The sequence below is a fragment of the Cynocephalus volans genome, chromosome 2 (genome assembly GCF_027409185.1).
Source record: "Cynocephalus volans isolate mCynVol1 chromosome 2, mCynVol1.pri, whole genome shotgun sequence".
Taxonomy (NCBI): Eukaryota; Metazoa; Chordata; class Mammalia; order Dermoptera; family Cynocephalidae; genus Cynocephalus; species Cynocephalus volans.
This window is the reverse complement of record NC_084461.1, coordinates 206,411,713-206,428,816: the sequence shown is the minus strand read 5'-3', so window position 1 is coordinate 206,428,816 and position 17,104 is coordinate 206,411,713. Positions and strand designations below refer to the sequence as shown.

The window sequence follows — 17,104 nt, the reverse complement described above, 5'->3', positions numbered from 1 at the left end:
GCACCTTGCCTGGTGCTGGGAACATGGTAGATTGTTCCTCAAGAGTGGGCATGGATGGAGTTGCCCAGGATAGGGAAGAGTGAGCAGAGGGCCTGGGATAGAGGCCTGAGGAACCCCAGTACTTCAGGGTAGGCTAAAAGACAAGTCTACTCAGGAGATAGAAGAGAAGCTGCTGGAGCAGCAGAGGGAAAACCAGGAGAGTGCAGGTCATAAATGCGAAGAGGAGAGCTGGTCAAGAAGGGGTGAGCAGCTGTGCCCAGGGTAGCCAAGAGGGCCAGGTAGGTGAGGACTATTCAAGTGTCCTTGGATGTGACCTCAAGGAGGACTCTGGTGGCTGTGATGAAGGCCATCTAGGTGGAGGAGTGGGGTCAGAGCCAGAGCATACTGGGTTGAGGAGCAGGTGGGAGGTGGTGGGTAGTGGTGGTCGGGAAGTTTGGTGAGAAGGAAAAAAGCTTCACGGGAGAACCAAAGTATCGTCTAGGCATATCAAAATCAATTATTTAGAATGCTCCAGCTCTACATAATTTTCACTGTTTTCAAATCAATCTCTATCCAACATGATCAGTAAAGCTAGGAGGGCTCTAAGCGCTTTAAGAGCTGGAAGGAACCAAAGAGGTCCCCCCATCCAGTGCTGACCCTTGTACCTCTCACTAGAACTCCTTCCTCATGGAGGGTAGAATGGAAGATTAATTACTATCACACTCTTTAACGATATCCACTAGGGGAGAGATCAGCCTGGTTCGTTAACCTCGATTTCATTAGCAAAGGTGACTCTTCAAGGCATGATAAAGCCTGTGGTGGGGCCTCCTCCCAGGCTCACACTCAAATCCTGTATGATAGTACCCAGGTCCTCATTTTAGCATTACAGTGGGAAGAAGAAAGCCTGGGAGACAGAAGACTTGGTATGAAGGCCCCAGCTCTGCTCAGTCTCCACACAAACTGGGGCCAGCCCCTCCTTCTTCATGGACCTCAGTTTCTTCTTACATAGGATAAGGGGTTGGACAGTGGTGACTTTAAGTGTCCTGCCAGCTCTGACATTCCAGGATGTGGATTTCTATTCTCCAGTCCTTTTAACAGTTCCTCCAGTCCAATTTTCCATATGGCACAACTGAGGTCCAAAAAGGCCCAGTCTCCTCTCCCGACGCTCTCTTCTCTCTTCTAATGTATCTTACTTTCCAGAGCAAGATTCCTAGCCTGAAATATGGCTTCCGCCACCTCTACTGAGTCCCAATTTCCTCAGGATAAAGCCTCAAATCTTCAGCCTGTAACTTATTTTTGTTTTTTTATTTAGAGCATATTTTATTAGTTTCTGTAATCAAACCCATGTAGATAAGAACTTACATATTTAAAACGGCATTTTATCCCTGTACAAATGGAAAAAAGTTAATGTTTCTAAACCAATATGGCTGTTAATTTCTATACAATGTCAACTCAACAAGGTCAGCTGGGATAACTTTTTCCAAAGTTGACAGCACAGCAAAAGTTTCCAAAAATTCAAATTACATATATTTGTTTATATATATATACATAAAAAGACCAATAATAGCACTACATTATGCATCAATAGCAGCAATAGCTTTTCTAGGTTCTGTAGTCATCTGCAGCCTGGCATTTAAAACAGTCTGTCATCTTGTTTTTCCTAACCTTATTGCCTACTGTCAGGCCTCTCTTCTCACCATCGTTTCTAACCTTCCTGCCAAGCCTTTCCCCATGTAATATCCCACACCCTAATGCCTTTTCCCCGACTCTCATCTCCGAAGTCCAGTTTGCCTGCAGCCTCATAGAGGAAGGAGCTGTACCTTAACTTATTGTGAAGCTACCCTTCACGCCCCCAGTGCTGAGCATCAGTAGGTGCTCAATAAAATTCTCAGACAGCCCAAGGCCCCTTCCCTCGGCATGTTGCATTTAAGCAGGGGCTGTGTTTTAGCCATTGGGATTTTTCCTAACTTGTTGGGCAGCCCAGCCCAGGGACTGGCACGAGTGACCCTCAGCATCGATGCCAGGACTGGGAGGGACTTAGTGATCAGCCAGTCGGTCCACACCCCTCTCTACCAAAGAAGGAAGTCTAGCTGGGTTTCAACTCAGATCCTATCCCCACCACTAACCAGGCTGTGTGACTTCGAGCAAGCCACAAACCTCGCTTTGCCTTAGGTTCCACATTTGAAAAATGGGGAGACCAGCAATGCCCACCTGCGGAGTGGGTTGTGAGGATTCAACAGGATAATGCCTGTAAAGGCCAAGTACTGGGCCGGGTCCTAGTAGGTGTGTGGTGAACGTTACTAGTCCCAGCCGGGCCACCCAGTCCCTCTTCTCATGGAAGGCACAGTCTCCCCAAGGCCACGTCTCAGAGTTGGGGCGCAGCTCTGGAGCCCGTCTCAGAGTGTGAACGGGTATGGGTGTGTGGCGGGGCTGCCCAGTCAGTGCAGACCCAAGCGCAGGGTGTGGCCCTGCAGAGCCCATCGGCCTGGCTGGCTGGGGCAGGCGAGACGACGGGGCGGATACTTGGCCTTGACTTCTCTACGCCGTAGGTTTGCTTTCTGGGCCCTCCTTCTCAAGCCAGATCTCTAACGTGGATTCAGTGGCGCTTTTCAGGGTGAGCCAGTAACAATGCGCCGCCGTGCAGCAGCCATCACTGCGCGCCCTCCTCGGGCTGCGCAGTCTCCACCCCTCTTCTCCCTTCTCCCACCTCCACCTCTGCGGCGGTAAAATGCAGTACTCGCAGGGCGCCTGCGCGGTTCTCGGGCGGGGCGCTGGCGGCAGTTATTTATAGTAGGTGACGTCACCTTGAAATAGACCGTTAGGGCCGGCCCGCCCTTCCCCCCTCCCACTCTCGCCTCTTTCCGCCGCCCGGCCCGGCCGCTCCCACTGCGCAGGCGTCGTCCCGTCCTCCCATCCCCCCGCGCGGTCGCTTCTCCTCCCTCGGCTGCGTCGGCGGCGCGAGCCACAGCGCGCCGGGCGAGCCAGCGAGAGGGCGTGCGCGGCGGCTGCCTCCGCGGCAACCGGGAAGCAGGCGGGCGAGCAAGTGGTGTGGGACGCGAGACGAGGCCGAGCCGCGAGCGACATGGGGGACCGGGAGCAACTGCTGCAGCGGGCGCGGCTGGCCGAGCAGGCGGAGCGCTACGACGACATGGCCTCCGCCATGAAGGCGGTGAGCGCGCCGGTAGCCCGGGCTGCCGGTCTGGGGCCTCGGCGAGGAGGAGGGATGGAGCGGCCGGGTGGAGTCTCTCTCCTGGCCCGGGGCGACCCCGCGACCCGTCTGAGCGCGGCCGCCCGTCCGTAGACTGCGCTTCCCGCGCCTGGTGGGCGCCCCGCCATTTCCTGAGGCTGGGCTCGGGGTGGGATTCCTTGGGGGGGAGCCGCTCCGGAACGCGAAGGCAGCCCCGCGGGGCCGGGCGGGGGTCGCCGCATTCTAGCTGGGAGCCTGGGTGAGGGGAGAGGGTGCTCAAGGAAACGTGAGGGAGCCGCATTCCTCCTTCTAGACCGTTCTACCGGACCTGGGGCTCACCCCCCCCTTGCCTTCCTCTGTTCCCCAACTTGTAATAAAGAATCACCTAGTGAGTGGAGCCCTCTCTCTCCTGGTTTTCTCCGCCACGATCTGGAGACCGTGTAATTCCGGTCTTCTTCGCTGTGCTTGCCCGAATTGTTCTGGTCCCACCTTCCTACACCCCGGGTCTGGCTTTGTGTGTGAAGACCCCCTTCCTTCAGTCTAGGCGTGGACGTAGGCAGGAGAATGGGGTGAGGGCGGAGGGTGTTGGGCCCACTGTATAGCCCCAGGGTGATGCTGCGCTGTATGCCTGAAGATTAAAATGAGACGTGACTTGTAGTCGAGACCCTCTTAGTTCGATTTTGCAGCTTGATTTCCGGTGAAGGAGTCATGCCCAGCCACACCCTAGCAAATACCGTGGATTAGACACCACCTGCATTTCTGAGACTTTTGAGTTCCGGTTACCATCTCCCTGTCCCTGTCACTTCACGTTATTTTACGTTTTTTCTAAATGAACATTACTTCTCTTTGCGTCAAGGTCACAGGGGTAGAGCTACAACTGCAACCACCAACCTTCTGTGTTCATGTTCTGTCCTCCTGAGACCCAGGAGGATCCCTTTGATCTCCACTTTAGACCTACTAAAGATTCAGAAATTGTGGGGTGAGACTTAGGAATCTGCATTTTAACCAGCTTTCATAGGCAGTTTTTAGCGGGTTTGATGAGAATTACTGTCCTGGGTTATTGCTCACATGTCCTTTCGCTGGTCTTTTGAAAGGATTTCGTAAAGAAAAACTACAAAGCCAGGGGCTCCCTAAACTTTTAGAATAATTTGAAAAACTCATTTTAAGGCATTTGATATTAATATCAGGTGAAATTGTAGTTGAGGCCAATATTTAGGATTATCCAGGTAAGAAGGATACTTTGAGTTATTTTCCCTGTAATGTCCTTGTTACCCATTTGATTAGGTGTGTTTGGAAATCAGCAACACCAAGGCACATTTGTTGATTCATTGGTGATCCTGATTTGAGCACTTAATGGCATGCTGTTGAGCTTAGATAGGAGGTTTTCATCCATACCAGGAGATGGTATAGGTTTGAGGTCTGAACTTTATGTAATTCTGAGGGCCCTCTTTCAGAAAATGAAATATACAGTTTTGCAAATTGTGAAGAAACAGGACTGACTGTATGCGTTTTTTTTGGAGTGGGTCCTAAAGCTTAATTTTCTTTGGGATAAAGCTCCCTCTGTCCACACAAGTCACACTTAACTGAGCAGTCCTGGTATTTCACAGTCTGAGGCCTCTGGACATTTTTGTGAGGCCCTTTCTCAACCTGTGAGTGGGACTTGAAGGCTGCAATGTTAGGAGCCCTTTGGTGAATAAAGATGTTGAAAAGAAAGAAGGAAGATGAATTGAGGTTAAGGAAAAATGACTAGAAAGTACATTCTAGAGCTATTATCGCAGAATTGTGATAAACCATCCCCTTAAGGTAACTCCTATTAAAAAAATAAGAACTTTAAAAAAAAGAAAAAACATTTTTGGGGTCAGTATTCCCATTTCTTTGATTTTTTTTCACCATCTAAATTAATGGAATTGGAAGGGACTTGGCAGAGGTCAGCGGAAGACAGTTTTTTGTGTTTTAGCTGTTAAATTGGTGTTTGTAGATTAAATTTTTAATGAATGTTATTGGGATGACTCAGTCCCCCTTTTGTTAATATCATAAACCTTAACTAGAGCTTTTGCAAACAGTCTGAATCTAGTAACCCTGGGTTTATGTGGGCTTTCTTCAGGGCGGCAGAAAGGCAGGTAAGTAGACTGCTCTGGAGAGGATGGCGCAGAGCACCTGAGTGAGGGTGTGTTCTGATGCCACCACTATGTGACCTTGAAATTTACATCTTGGTTTCAGATCCTCTGAAGTATAAAACTAGTAATGTTGGTGTTACTAACAAGTCAGTTTTTGCCTTCAATCTTCTAACCTGTTTCCTGTTTCCTTTATAATTTAAATGGTCGCCTAATAATATTGCCTGCTTGTAATGATTGATATTTCTTATTCTACCAGCGTCACGTGGAGGACAGTGTTGGTAAGCTTTGAGAAAAATCATGCGTATTGGAACCAGCGGCGTTGCCGCAAATCAGTCGAGAACTGTGATTCCCTGCCTCACCCTATAATTTGAAGAGGCAAGAAGTGTTTCTGAAGTGAGGTATACAGGAGTATCTTCAGGCTCTCCTTACCTCATACTTGTTAGCTTACATAGAGTGTAATAGTGGGAAGAACCATTTTGAAAGATTCTAGAACCCAAGTTCTTAGGTCAGGCTTTGACTGACCTTTCACAATTCATAATCTCTGTAAAATGGGTATAATACCATTTTATAAGAACTATGAACTAAACCTATAAATTTGGGATTAAAATGTTAGTGTGTAAGACTGATTTAAGGGAAGAAGGAAAATAACCAGATAGAGTTCCGGTAAATACTCATGGGTAGGCATAATTCAATCATGTCTCTTATTCTGAGTCATCTATTTTATATTAAAAACATATAGATGTTGATCGTGAGGTTATAAAACAAAAATTTTCTGGGATAGCATGTTATAACACTGACATGCAGTTGACTGCAATGTAGACAGGATGGGGAGAAATATGTTTGAAGGACTTGAAGAATATCTGTAGATATCTTAATGGTAGGAAACAAAACTGCAGTTTAAGGAAACAGGAATTGGAGAGGAAGAGGCACTTGGCTCAACCAGTGGCAAGAGGCCCTTATTCCAACAGCTGAGAGATTATGGGAAGTGGGCAAACGAGCAGGTGGTGTGTAAAAGGAGAGCACAACTGAGTGGTCCAGGAGACAATCTGTGTTGCAGATATCAACAAGGACGATTTTGAGGTGTACCAGAATTTTGGTTGGTATGAAATCTTGAAGTCACATTGGTACAACAGTTTAAAATATATAAAAATGAGTGAGTCCTGTTTCCCACTAACTGGTCATTTGGAATGTAATTATCTCCGTCATATATTGGTTGAGGAAGGAAGAAGGCTCTAGATTATTCTTGTAATAGTCTGAATTAAAAGGTACATCAGGTGGCAAACAGCTCACATAGCTTTGCCGCAGTAAAGTGGGAGTTGTGGCCCCCATTTGGGTTTAGGTGCCTGAATTATCCCCAGAAAATCTTCCACAGTCAAGGACCCCACTACTCTTTTAAAGAAACAAAAAATGTGTTTTCTTATCTTTGGGACTTTTTTAATTAGTGGCATAGTGTCTACCACTACACTTTTCCAGAAATATGGTTTGGAAGTGTGTACCCCAAATGTGTTTTTTTCTTTTATTTACTTTTTAAGTTATCATTTATTTATTTAATTTTATTTTTTATAGTTTTTCATGTTACATGTGGCAAGTTAATGGAATTTATCATTTTACTTATTAGGTGCTCAGTAAATGGTAGTTGTTATTCCATGAGTACATTCTCATTTAATCTTTATAACAACTCTGCATAGGTACTGTTATTAACTCCATTTTACAAATGAGACTAAGAGGTTGATTTTCTCATGGTCAAACAGCTAGTAAGTTGTGAAGCCAAGATTTGAACTCTTGAATTTAGAGCTCTCTCTGTAACCACTGTATGATAATGCCCCACGAGGCTAAGGGATAATATTTCTAGTATACATTCTGGCATATTAACCATTGTCATCATTGGCTAAATTCCAAGCACTTTACTTATGTAGACTTACTTAACGGATAGTTTTATCTGTTGGATGTAAGTCATTCTTGCCAAGTTTGATTAAAAATAGAATCTATCACTTATGGGTCTTAGCTATAGCAGAGAAGCATAAGAGGGAAACAGATCTGGGTTTTGCTTGTTCTCCTGAAGGCCAGGAGTTTTTTTAGCTTAACAGGCAAAGCATTAATTGAATTTGATTTCCTGCTCTGCATTAAGAAATGCAGTACTGTCTTTTACTTGTGGTATTTTAAGGAATTGTTTTATGTTCTTGGCACCAATTGTTTGTCCATATTGCCTTTAGTATATTCTATAAGCCTATAGTCCCCAAAATTTCAGTCTCTAGGTTGCTGGTAAAATTCCTCCTAGTGTCCAAGTGGAGGCAGCCTGTTTTATGCCCAGCATTTTGGTCCTCTTCCCACTCCTTACTGCAGTGGCATTCCCTTCTGCGGCGGTGGGTGTTGGCCCTTCCTGTGATCAGAACCTGGCACAGCTTCTGAAGCCTTCAATCCTGGTGTCTCCAGAGAGAGTAGCATGCATTAATGCTATTCAGATGGGGTTGTATTTAATTCCTGTCGATCTGTATGAAAATTGTTAGTTATGTCAAAAGGAAGGCAAAGGCAGTCTCTTAACAATACAAAGGTAGCTATTTTATTTGGCTAATATTAAGCTTAGATTGGATATTAATTACCTGAACTTGTCTGTTCTAACTTGAAATTTAGCCTGTCTTGTGGCCTTATAGAACTGTGGCCTCACCCTGGTGGGGAGTTCAGCCTGGTCCCGGCTGGGGATGCTCCTTGCTTCTCTGCCAGCTTGGGTCTAAGTAGAGGAGTCTCACTTCCAGGGCATTAACTTGGGAAAGAGCCAAAAAAGCTTTCATTCGTATAGCTTTTTTTTTTTTAAAACATGCAGGGTTCTGCCAAAGAAGTTTAAAGATTTTATGATGTGGTTATGTTATTGTTGGTGAGAATTGTTTTCTTCTGTTATAAACTCATAAAGAAGGAAGCTTGTTGATGGCATGTGGATGTGGGTAACTGTAATAGATGAGACAATAGTGTCTGTGTAGGTATGAAGGATGGAAGAGCCGTTCAGAAATAACATTACCTCTAACTGACTATATGGCCTGGCAGCTCAGGGGTAGCATTTTTGTTTGCTCAGTATTACCTTTGATGTTGCATGACTTCTAGATTAAGAACTTTAAATTTTCCTAAATGGTCCCTATGCTATTTTTAGCAGTGGATCTATTTTTATTCACAAACACATTATTTATTGCCTTGTGAGTAGTGGGAGGAGGACCTTTGGGACTTTTGAGTAAGCAAATGGTGTCATAGGAAGATAAATGAATTAGCAGCAGCCAGGTTATTTGTGACTGTTAGTAATTACTGTGTAGTCCTGGAGCAGAGAAAATGAGTGTCAGCGAGTGCCCTGGGGTTGGGAATTGCTATAGCCAAAGGCTGTGTGGTAAGGACATTAGTAAAATGGCTGGCAAGGAGTACTTTCTCAAAAAGAAATGGAGAGGAGGACCTTTATAAATAGGAAGGGCCGATCAATTTAAGGTTTTCAGGAAGGGTGTAAACAGGATTAAATGGGGCAGGGAGGTGGGCAGGAGAGCAAGAAGGCAGAGAGGCTGTGAGCAGAGGGGGCTGTAGCCATGTGATGACTGAGTGCCTAGAGTGGCTATGCTGAGGACTGCTGACATGACGGAAATGAGTGCTGTAATTCTGGTGTTGGAGTGGACAGGAGGATGAGATCCACTGTCTAGGTCTCTTCTGTCTCTAACATTCAGTGTCTTGTCTTCGCTTCATATTCCTAATTAGAAACTATTTGGCAACCTATGATTGTAGAGATGCAATAAATCTCATCTCCCTAGATTCTGCAGATGATCATTTGGCTGTTTTAGTATGTAGCATGTTTGAGACTAATAGTGTGTCATGGTCCTTTCCATGACACCACATTGCCTCCCAGTGTCTGCTTCTCTTAGTACTGTATATGGTATTTTGGTATTTGAAGTGTGGGGAACTGGTGCTAACCAATGTTAATGGAGGTTATTTGCAATAAATATCACCAGTCAAAACTGGCTGTAAATCTTTTTTGTTTTAATAGGCCATCTGATTTCACTTTGGTCTATAATTTTCCAATCTGGGGAAAGCTCAGTTTTCTTTAGTTATCTGATCAACTAATAAACTAGTTTCCTTTTGTTAACTGAGATATAACTCAGGAGTATTAAAAAATACTATATTTAAATGTATCCAGTTATTTCCTAATTAGGCTCTGGCTGGTGTTCTAAGAACAATATTTGATTGCTTAGTTCTTAGTCACTCTCAGCTGATGCTGATAGTGATTCATTCAGACTGGCAGGCAACCAGGTGATTGTTAAATGAACACTAATACTCCTAGTAAATGATTTTTCTTGTGAAGGTGTCATTATAAATATTGCCCAGTAGCCTTTTTTGGCAGTTTACTCCCAATGGAGAAAAAATATACTTACATGAATTCTTGATACACCCAGACTTCACTTACATTAGTAGGATCGACCTCATGCCTTACCATCCTTTTTACTGATGCTCAGGAAAAATGGAATCGTAGAATGTTGGAGTTGAAGGAGGCCTTGAAGTTCATTTAGGCTGATCCTCCTTATTTTACTTTTGATGCTCACAAAGGTTGTGATTTGTTTAAGGTCACACAGCTAGCTCAGACTAAACTCCAGATGTTTTAGGTTTTAGTAATTATACTGTCCCTGATTATACTGATATGTACTTGTACAGTGTATCTATCAATACACTGTATGATATATATCTCTATTTCAGATATGCATTCAGTTTTAGTGATATACTCTGAGAAGTTAGCTTGGTGTAGTCACAGGATGAGGTATATATGGTGACTCCTTATGGATATTATTTGCATTTTAATGTCAAGTGGTCTTAGTTGGATTCAGTTACTGTAAGATCTAAGGAATTCTCCAAATTCTGTTCCTGCCTCATGTTTTGTTTTATTGAATGTTGCTCTAGAAAAGTGAGGATTCGAGCATCTTGAAATTTGTCAGAGTATTTAGGGCAGAATTTTGATTTAGAAGGGTTGCTTCTTTAAAAGACTAAATAAATATCTACAAAGTCTCTTTACATTTCCAATAAACAAATATATGTGAGTGTTTAAAGGCACTTACTGAAGGAAAACTAGTGAGGTTACAAGTCTTCAACTGGATGTGAAGGGAGCATGGATTTTGGATTAGTAGTGAGGAGAAAATTGCCCTGGACTGGGGCACATCACAGTGAGAGGTGTGGAGACTACTAATGTACATGTGAGGAAGAATGAGGAATCTGCATTGACTAGAGTGGAGGCAGCCCTTCTGGGGAATGGCCAGGGCAGCTTGTAGCTAAAGACCACACTGAAAAAAGAAGTGGGGTTTGGTTTATTTGAGTAGGCAAAGGAGGAGAGACATAATCTTGGGTTAAGAATTTGCAGCAAAAGAGTAGGGTACTGGGGAACAAGGAAATGGGGAAATTAGAAGGAGCTAATATTTTTATTTTTGTGGGATTTGTGGGCAGGGAGGACTCAATAGACAATTGCTTGTTTTACTTTGTAAGAATTTGACACAAATTTTCTGATTTTTACATATGATAATTACATTTGTTGCTTATGTTCTTGAACCACTAATTCCCTAGAAAAAACCCATGATTGTTTAAAATGTCAGATTCTCCACTGCTCAGTCTTCTCAACCCATTTTATTTAAGCATGTCTTCTTTTTTTTGTCCTTTTCATGACCGGCACTCAGCCAGTGAGTGCACCGGCCATTCCTATATAGGATCCGAACCCGTGGCGGGAGCGTCGCCGCGCTCCCAGCACCACACTCTCCCGAGTGCGCCACTGGCTCGGCCCTAAGCATGTCTTCTTGAATATGCTGTTGATAACTTTCTTTTGAACTTGGCTTTCTTCCTCCATTGGTGGATTGGTGCATCTTCTGTCCTTAGAGTTTGATTTAAGTGATACCTTTTCTATTTAGTGTTTCATGGTTTCCTAAGTGCTTTGCTTTCTTTTTTCCTTTTTTAAAATTAAAGACCTTTAGTGGGTTGGGCCATGGGGGGAAAAAAAAAAAAGACCTTTACCTAGTAGGTCATATTAAGGAATGCCCCCCCCCCCTACTTTGTAGAAGCTACAGGTTCTTTTGAGGGCTTGTGAAATATCTGGGGTCAGTTTTTAGCAAGTTGGCTTTGCTGAGGGTTTTCTGATTTTAAGTCTGTATTAGTTTCCTAGAGCTGCTGAACAAAGTACCACAAACTGGGTGGCTAAAAAAAAAGCAGAATTTTATTCTCTCATAATTCTGGAGGCTAGAAATCTGAAATTGAGGTGTTGGCAGGGCTGTGCTCCCTCTGAAGACTCTGGGGAAGAATCTCTCCTTGCCTCTCTCCTAGCTTCTGGTGGCTTCCAGCAACCATTAGTGTTCTTGGCTTGTAGATGAATCACTCCAGTCTCTGTCTCCATTATCACATGGCATTCTCCGTGTGTATGTGTGTGTGTGTGTGTCTGTGTCTGTGTGTGTCTCCAAATTTTGTTCTCCTTATAAGGACATCAGTCATTGGCTTTAGGGCACACACTAATCCAGTATGACTTTAACTAATTACATCTGCAAAGATCCTGTTTCCAAATAACATCACATTCGCAGGTACCAGGGGTTGGGACTTCAACATATCTTATTAAGGTGGGTGGTGGGCAGGGGGTGGGGGGGTACAGTTCAACCCACAAAAGTTTAGTGCTCTTTCCACTGACCACTTAGCTGGTTCACTTAGAGTTGGCATCATGGAGAACTAAGGGAAGTTAACAACTTGTGAAATTTAACTCTTCCATTTAAAATAATTGGTGCTTCTATCCTTGATGGCCAGTCAGGGTTTCCTCTCAGGTTTGTCAGAATAAAGCTTGCTGCAGAGTAACTGTGCTTCCTTTCAGCAGAGACTGGGAATACTTTACTGTCACTGGTGCATCATTCTCCATTTTGGCTTGGAGAGGTAGGAGTATCAGTGTGGAGTAACCACACAGGGTAAAGATCTGGCTGCCACATCTGTGTGTTTGATCTCTTAACCACTTAAATCTTATTCATCTGTATTTTGTTAAATAAAAAATTATTCATTAATACTTGTTAGAGCATTGAAAGGAAAACTTTATTCAAGACTTTATAACAGGATTCTTGCTGAAGACAGGCCAGGGTGATCAGACATCACCTGGGAGATGGTGGAAAATGAGGAGCTTGATCAGATATGGAGGGTGATCCGATATTGAGGGTGGGACATTGTTGCTAAACTGACTTAGTAGGGTTCTTTGTTAAAACTGAATTTTATAAGGAAGTGCACAGATGGGCCTAGGAGAAGGTTCAGGAGACTGACTAGAGTTTAGTCAAGCAAAGAATCTTTGTCAATTTCCATGGTAGGGCCAAGAGAGAAGAAACATGGATTTAGTTTTTACTGAATGATAGTAGGAAACATCTTCCACAGCCGTCATCTGCAGCTTAGAAGGAGCAGCCATTTAAAAAAAAATTGTGGCAAAATACATACAACATTAAATTTACCTCTTAAAATATTTTTAAGTATACAGTTCAGTGGCATTAAGTACTTTCATGATGTGTGCAATCATCAATCACTACCATCTATTTCTAGAACTTTTTTATCATCCCAAACAGAAACTCCATATTCCATTAAACAATTCAGCTCCCAATTGCCCCCCTTCTCCAGCTCCTGGTAACCACTATTCTAGTTTCTGTCTCTATGAATTACGCTAGTGGGACAGGAACACTAGCGGGACCCAGGTGGACTCATGTCCTGAGATCCTGGGACCCTGGCTGCAGGGAGAGCTGTGGTTATATACTTTTCTCGAGCAGGCAAGCAAACCTTTTATTGGCCCTTTCTGTATCTAAGCAAAGTTACACAAGCAGGGGCGCTTCATAAAACAGTTCAGGGGCTTCACTAGGCCAGGTTACAGAGCCAGGAAATGTGTGGTTAAATAGGTGCTGTTCCTTTCAATCTCTAAACATATCTTTGAAAAGCAGTTTCTGCGAATTTAGGTGGCTCAATCAAGCAGCAGAGCCACAGAAACCCAAGAAGCAGACTACTGTTTAAGCAACCCTTAGGGGTCCTTTTCAAACAAGCACATTCCAGCTGCAAAATTAAAACAAATGTGGGGGTAAAACATTTACATTTTGGGATCCACTTCACCACAGACCTGTGAACAGGAGACTCTGCCCAGCCCAGAGAGACACAGCTGCTGAGTCTCCACCAACAAACGCAGGTGCCAACACCCCAGCCCTGGAGAGGTTGGGGGATTACAGGGCAGTGACATCCACTGTGCAGATGCTGGGAAAGAACCACAGTGCCACCTGCTGCTCACTAATCAAACTTCATTCCTTGGGTGGAAAACATTTGAAAGGAACAGGCCTGATGTCTGGTCACCATTAGTCCACAAACATCTATAGCCCACACACCCTAGTGCCTCCGTGTAATATTAGTAACCAGTCTTTTCCAATAAGGGATTCCTGATGTACTAATTGGAAGAGTTGTGGAAATTATGACCAGTGCACATTGAGACTGAAATTGCAGAGGGCTGTGGGAGCAAAGACCTGAGCAGCATCTTCCACTGTGGCCAGGGAAAGAGGCGACTGTGATGTGGGTCGCAATGGAGAGTGGGGTCCTGCTGTAGGACAAATGAAGGACCAGGCATTTCTAGAGGAGAAGCACAGTTCTTGTAAGAGGTAGCACAGTGTGCAAATACTCAGGATCAGTACATAGCACATAGTGTTGAAGGGATGGCCAAACTTACCAGGTGACCATCTCCAGTAATCTAATGGCATTGGAGTGCCTGGAGAAGTAAGTATATTTGGATCCAGATGGCAAAGAATCTTTTTGGTCATAATACAGAAATTCAAATATATTTATCATGGACTTAGTAAGGTGTAATTGACATCAATCAGCTGCACATATTTAACATGCACAATTTAATATTTTTTGATAGTAAAATAAATCTGTGATCACAATCAAGAAAATGAATCCATCCATCATGTATATACATGTATAAACTCACAAGTTTATACATGCCCCTTTTACATCATTCCCACCCTTGTTATCCCCTCCCAATTTCTCGGATCTGTCTTCTGTTAAAGACCAGATTGCACTTTTTGCAATTATATAGAAATATATACTTTTGCTGTCTACACTAGTCCACGGGAAACATAAAGTTATCATTTGATGACCCGAAAGATCGATTCCTTTATAGTATGTGGTAGTCACTTACAAAATGAGGGACATAGATTAGAAGGGGTAAGCCCCTGTCCTATGAGGTGAAAACAGAAAATATTAAAATTTTTATCTATCTTATTTTATATAATTATTCTACTATTTTAAATATATGGCTTATACAACATGTGGATTTCTCGTGGGTTTTTACTTATTTGTATTAAAAACTTTTGAAATACATTTTTCCCATAAGCACAAATATCCACATGTGTAAAATATCTGACATATGTATTTTCCGGGAGACAACAGCATCTCACAATATATTGCAAATTTCTTTATTTAGAACATTCCTCCCCCCCAATATACCATATGTTAACAATAAATTGTAGAGAATGATTATTTTTAATGCATAACAATTTATTCCATGTTATGCAAATTTCTGAAACGATATACTCCACTGCAGTGAACAGTACCGGCGTATGGCCAGAATTGCTGTGTTTATAGAGCGTAAGCTAATAGGGTAGAATTATTTACCTGAGCTCAGGTCTCTTGGCTTCAATCACCATGCCACCTCCTTAGCATGTACCTAACTCTGTAAAAATAATCTGTTTGCCTTTTCCATTTAATCAAGAAGTTAATTAAAAGGGTTTTAAATGAAATCAGCATGAGGCTAGATATTACTGTTTGCTTACACATTAATTCAGTTTCTAAAATTTCACAGTGCCTAGAAAATACAACCTCTTTGGTTTTGGCTTTCATGAAGTTAGTGAGACTTTTAGGTCTAAAATCTTACCATTTTAAATAATTTTCTCTTGTATTACAAAATAATGTGTATCTCATGTTTATTGGTGAATAATGTTGTCCATCTGTCATTATGCCTAATTAGTCAAACTTTCTAATAATGTTACTTAACATTCTTTATGTTCATTTACGTGTCGTAGACCAAAACATTTTATTTCTGTAATGGTTTTAATATCACCTAATATGATTATGTGTCAACGTGTCATTGTCTGTGAATTGGTGTGTCATACTCTTTAAACTATTAGCTATTTAATCTATATGTGTAAATGAATTATAACAGTGACTACTACATTGCATGGACTAAATAAGTACTTACCTCTCTGATTCATCAAATTCCCATTTGTTCTTCTGTTCTATCTAAATATTGATGAAAAAGAGGAGGTATTCTCAGTATACTATCTGGATAAAATACAAACTCAAATGGCATGCTTCACTAATTTCCATTAGATTGAATAACTCACGTGACTCTCTCAATGAATATGAGTGTAAAGCAAAGAATTTATAGTTATATTCTCCATCCTACAACAGAAGAAACTTTTGCTCATTCATTGAGGACACCAAACCTCATTCTTCTACATTAAACTTCCTGAATCGTCAATGTTAACTGCCTAGAAAATCTAAAAACATGGAATACCACAAATTCCAAATAAATAACAAGATAGGCACAAATTATCAAAGTATACCCAAGAAAAAATAGAATCTGTGAATACACATATAGCAAGTAAAATGATTCATTTAATTAAAAATCTTTCCACAAAGAGAAGCCTAGAGCACATACCTTAACTGGTAAATTCTACTAACTTTAAGGAACAATTAATACCAATTCTTCACAAGCCTTTCTGGAAAACAGAAGAACACTACTGGGAACACTTTCTAATTCATTGTATAACAGCAGTATTACCCTGATCCTAAAGCCAGACAAAACCAATACAAGAAAAGAAGATTATGCATGAATATCCCTGGTAAATACACGCACAAAATCCTACAAAAAATTAGCAAACTGAATCCAGTAACATATAAAAATGATTGTACACCACGGCCAAATGGGATTATTTCATAAATGCAACACCGACTTAACGTCCAAAAATTAATCGGTGCAATACACAAAATAATAAAATAAAGAAAAGAGAAGATCCTTTCAATAGATACAGAAGAACATGTGACAAATTTAACACTAATTCACGACTAAGCTCTCTGGAAACTGGGAATACAAGGAAACTTCCTAGATCTTCTAAAGGGAATCAAAGAAAAACCTATAGCTAACACATAATGGTAAAATACTGGGTGTTTTATCTAGACATTTGGGAACAAGGCAAGAATATCTACTCTACCACTCTATTCACCATGAAACTGAAGGTATCTTCCAGAGAAATTACACAAGAAAATTAAATAAAATCCTCCATATTGGAAAGAAGACGTGGAATTGTATTTTATCGCAGATGACATAAACTTGAATATAATAGTTTTTAAGAAATTCACTGAAACCCACTAACGTTAATAAATGAGTTCAGCAAGGTCACAAGATATAAGATCGATACACAAAATTTAATTGTACTTTTATATACTAGCACTGAACAATCTTAAAATTAAATTAAGAAAACAATTCCATAAATAACAATATAAAAAAATATTGGGAAGTAAATTTAACAAGCCAAGTGCAAGTCTTGTATGCTGAAAAATAATTTTTCAAAAACATTGTTTAAAGAAATTAAAGAAGAACTAAATAAATAGAAAGACATTCAATGTTCCAAGATAATAAATTTAATATTGTTATTCCTTCACAATACTCCACGATATGTTGATGCTCCACAAATTGGTCTAAAAATTAAATGAAGTCCCACCAAATTCCATTCAATACACAATATTTCAGGTAGGGTGAGTTGTGATAGATTATGTT

At 41.8% G+C, this 17,104-nt stretch overlaps 1 protein-coding gene across 1 annotated transcript in view; it reads left to right on the top strand.

Moving 5' to 3' along the window:
- The first annotated feature begins 2,607 nt into the window (after positions 1–2,607).
- The window catches only part of LOC134370775 (uncharacterized), a 55,025-nt gene continuing 40,528 nt past the window's right edge, over positions 2,608–17,104 (top strand). Inside the window, exons 1-2 of the mRNA XM_063087750.1 lie at positions 2,608–2,702; positions 2,802–3,148. Coding sequence (XP_062943820.1) covers positions 2,608–2,702; positions 2,802–3,148 — 442 coding nt within the window. The remainder of the gene's footprint in view (positions 2,703–2,801; positions 3,149–17,104) is intronic.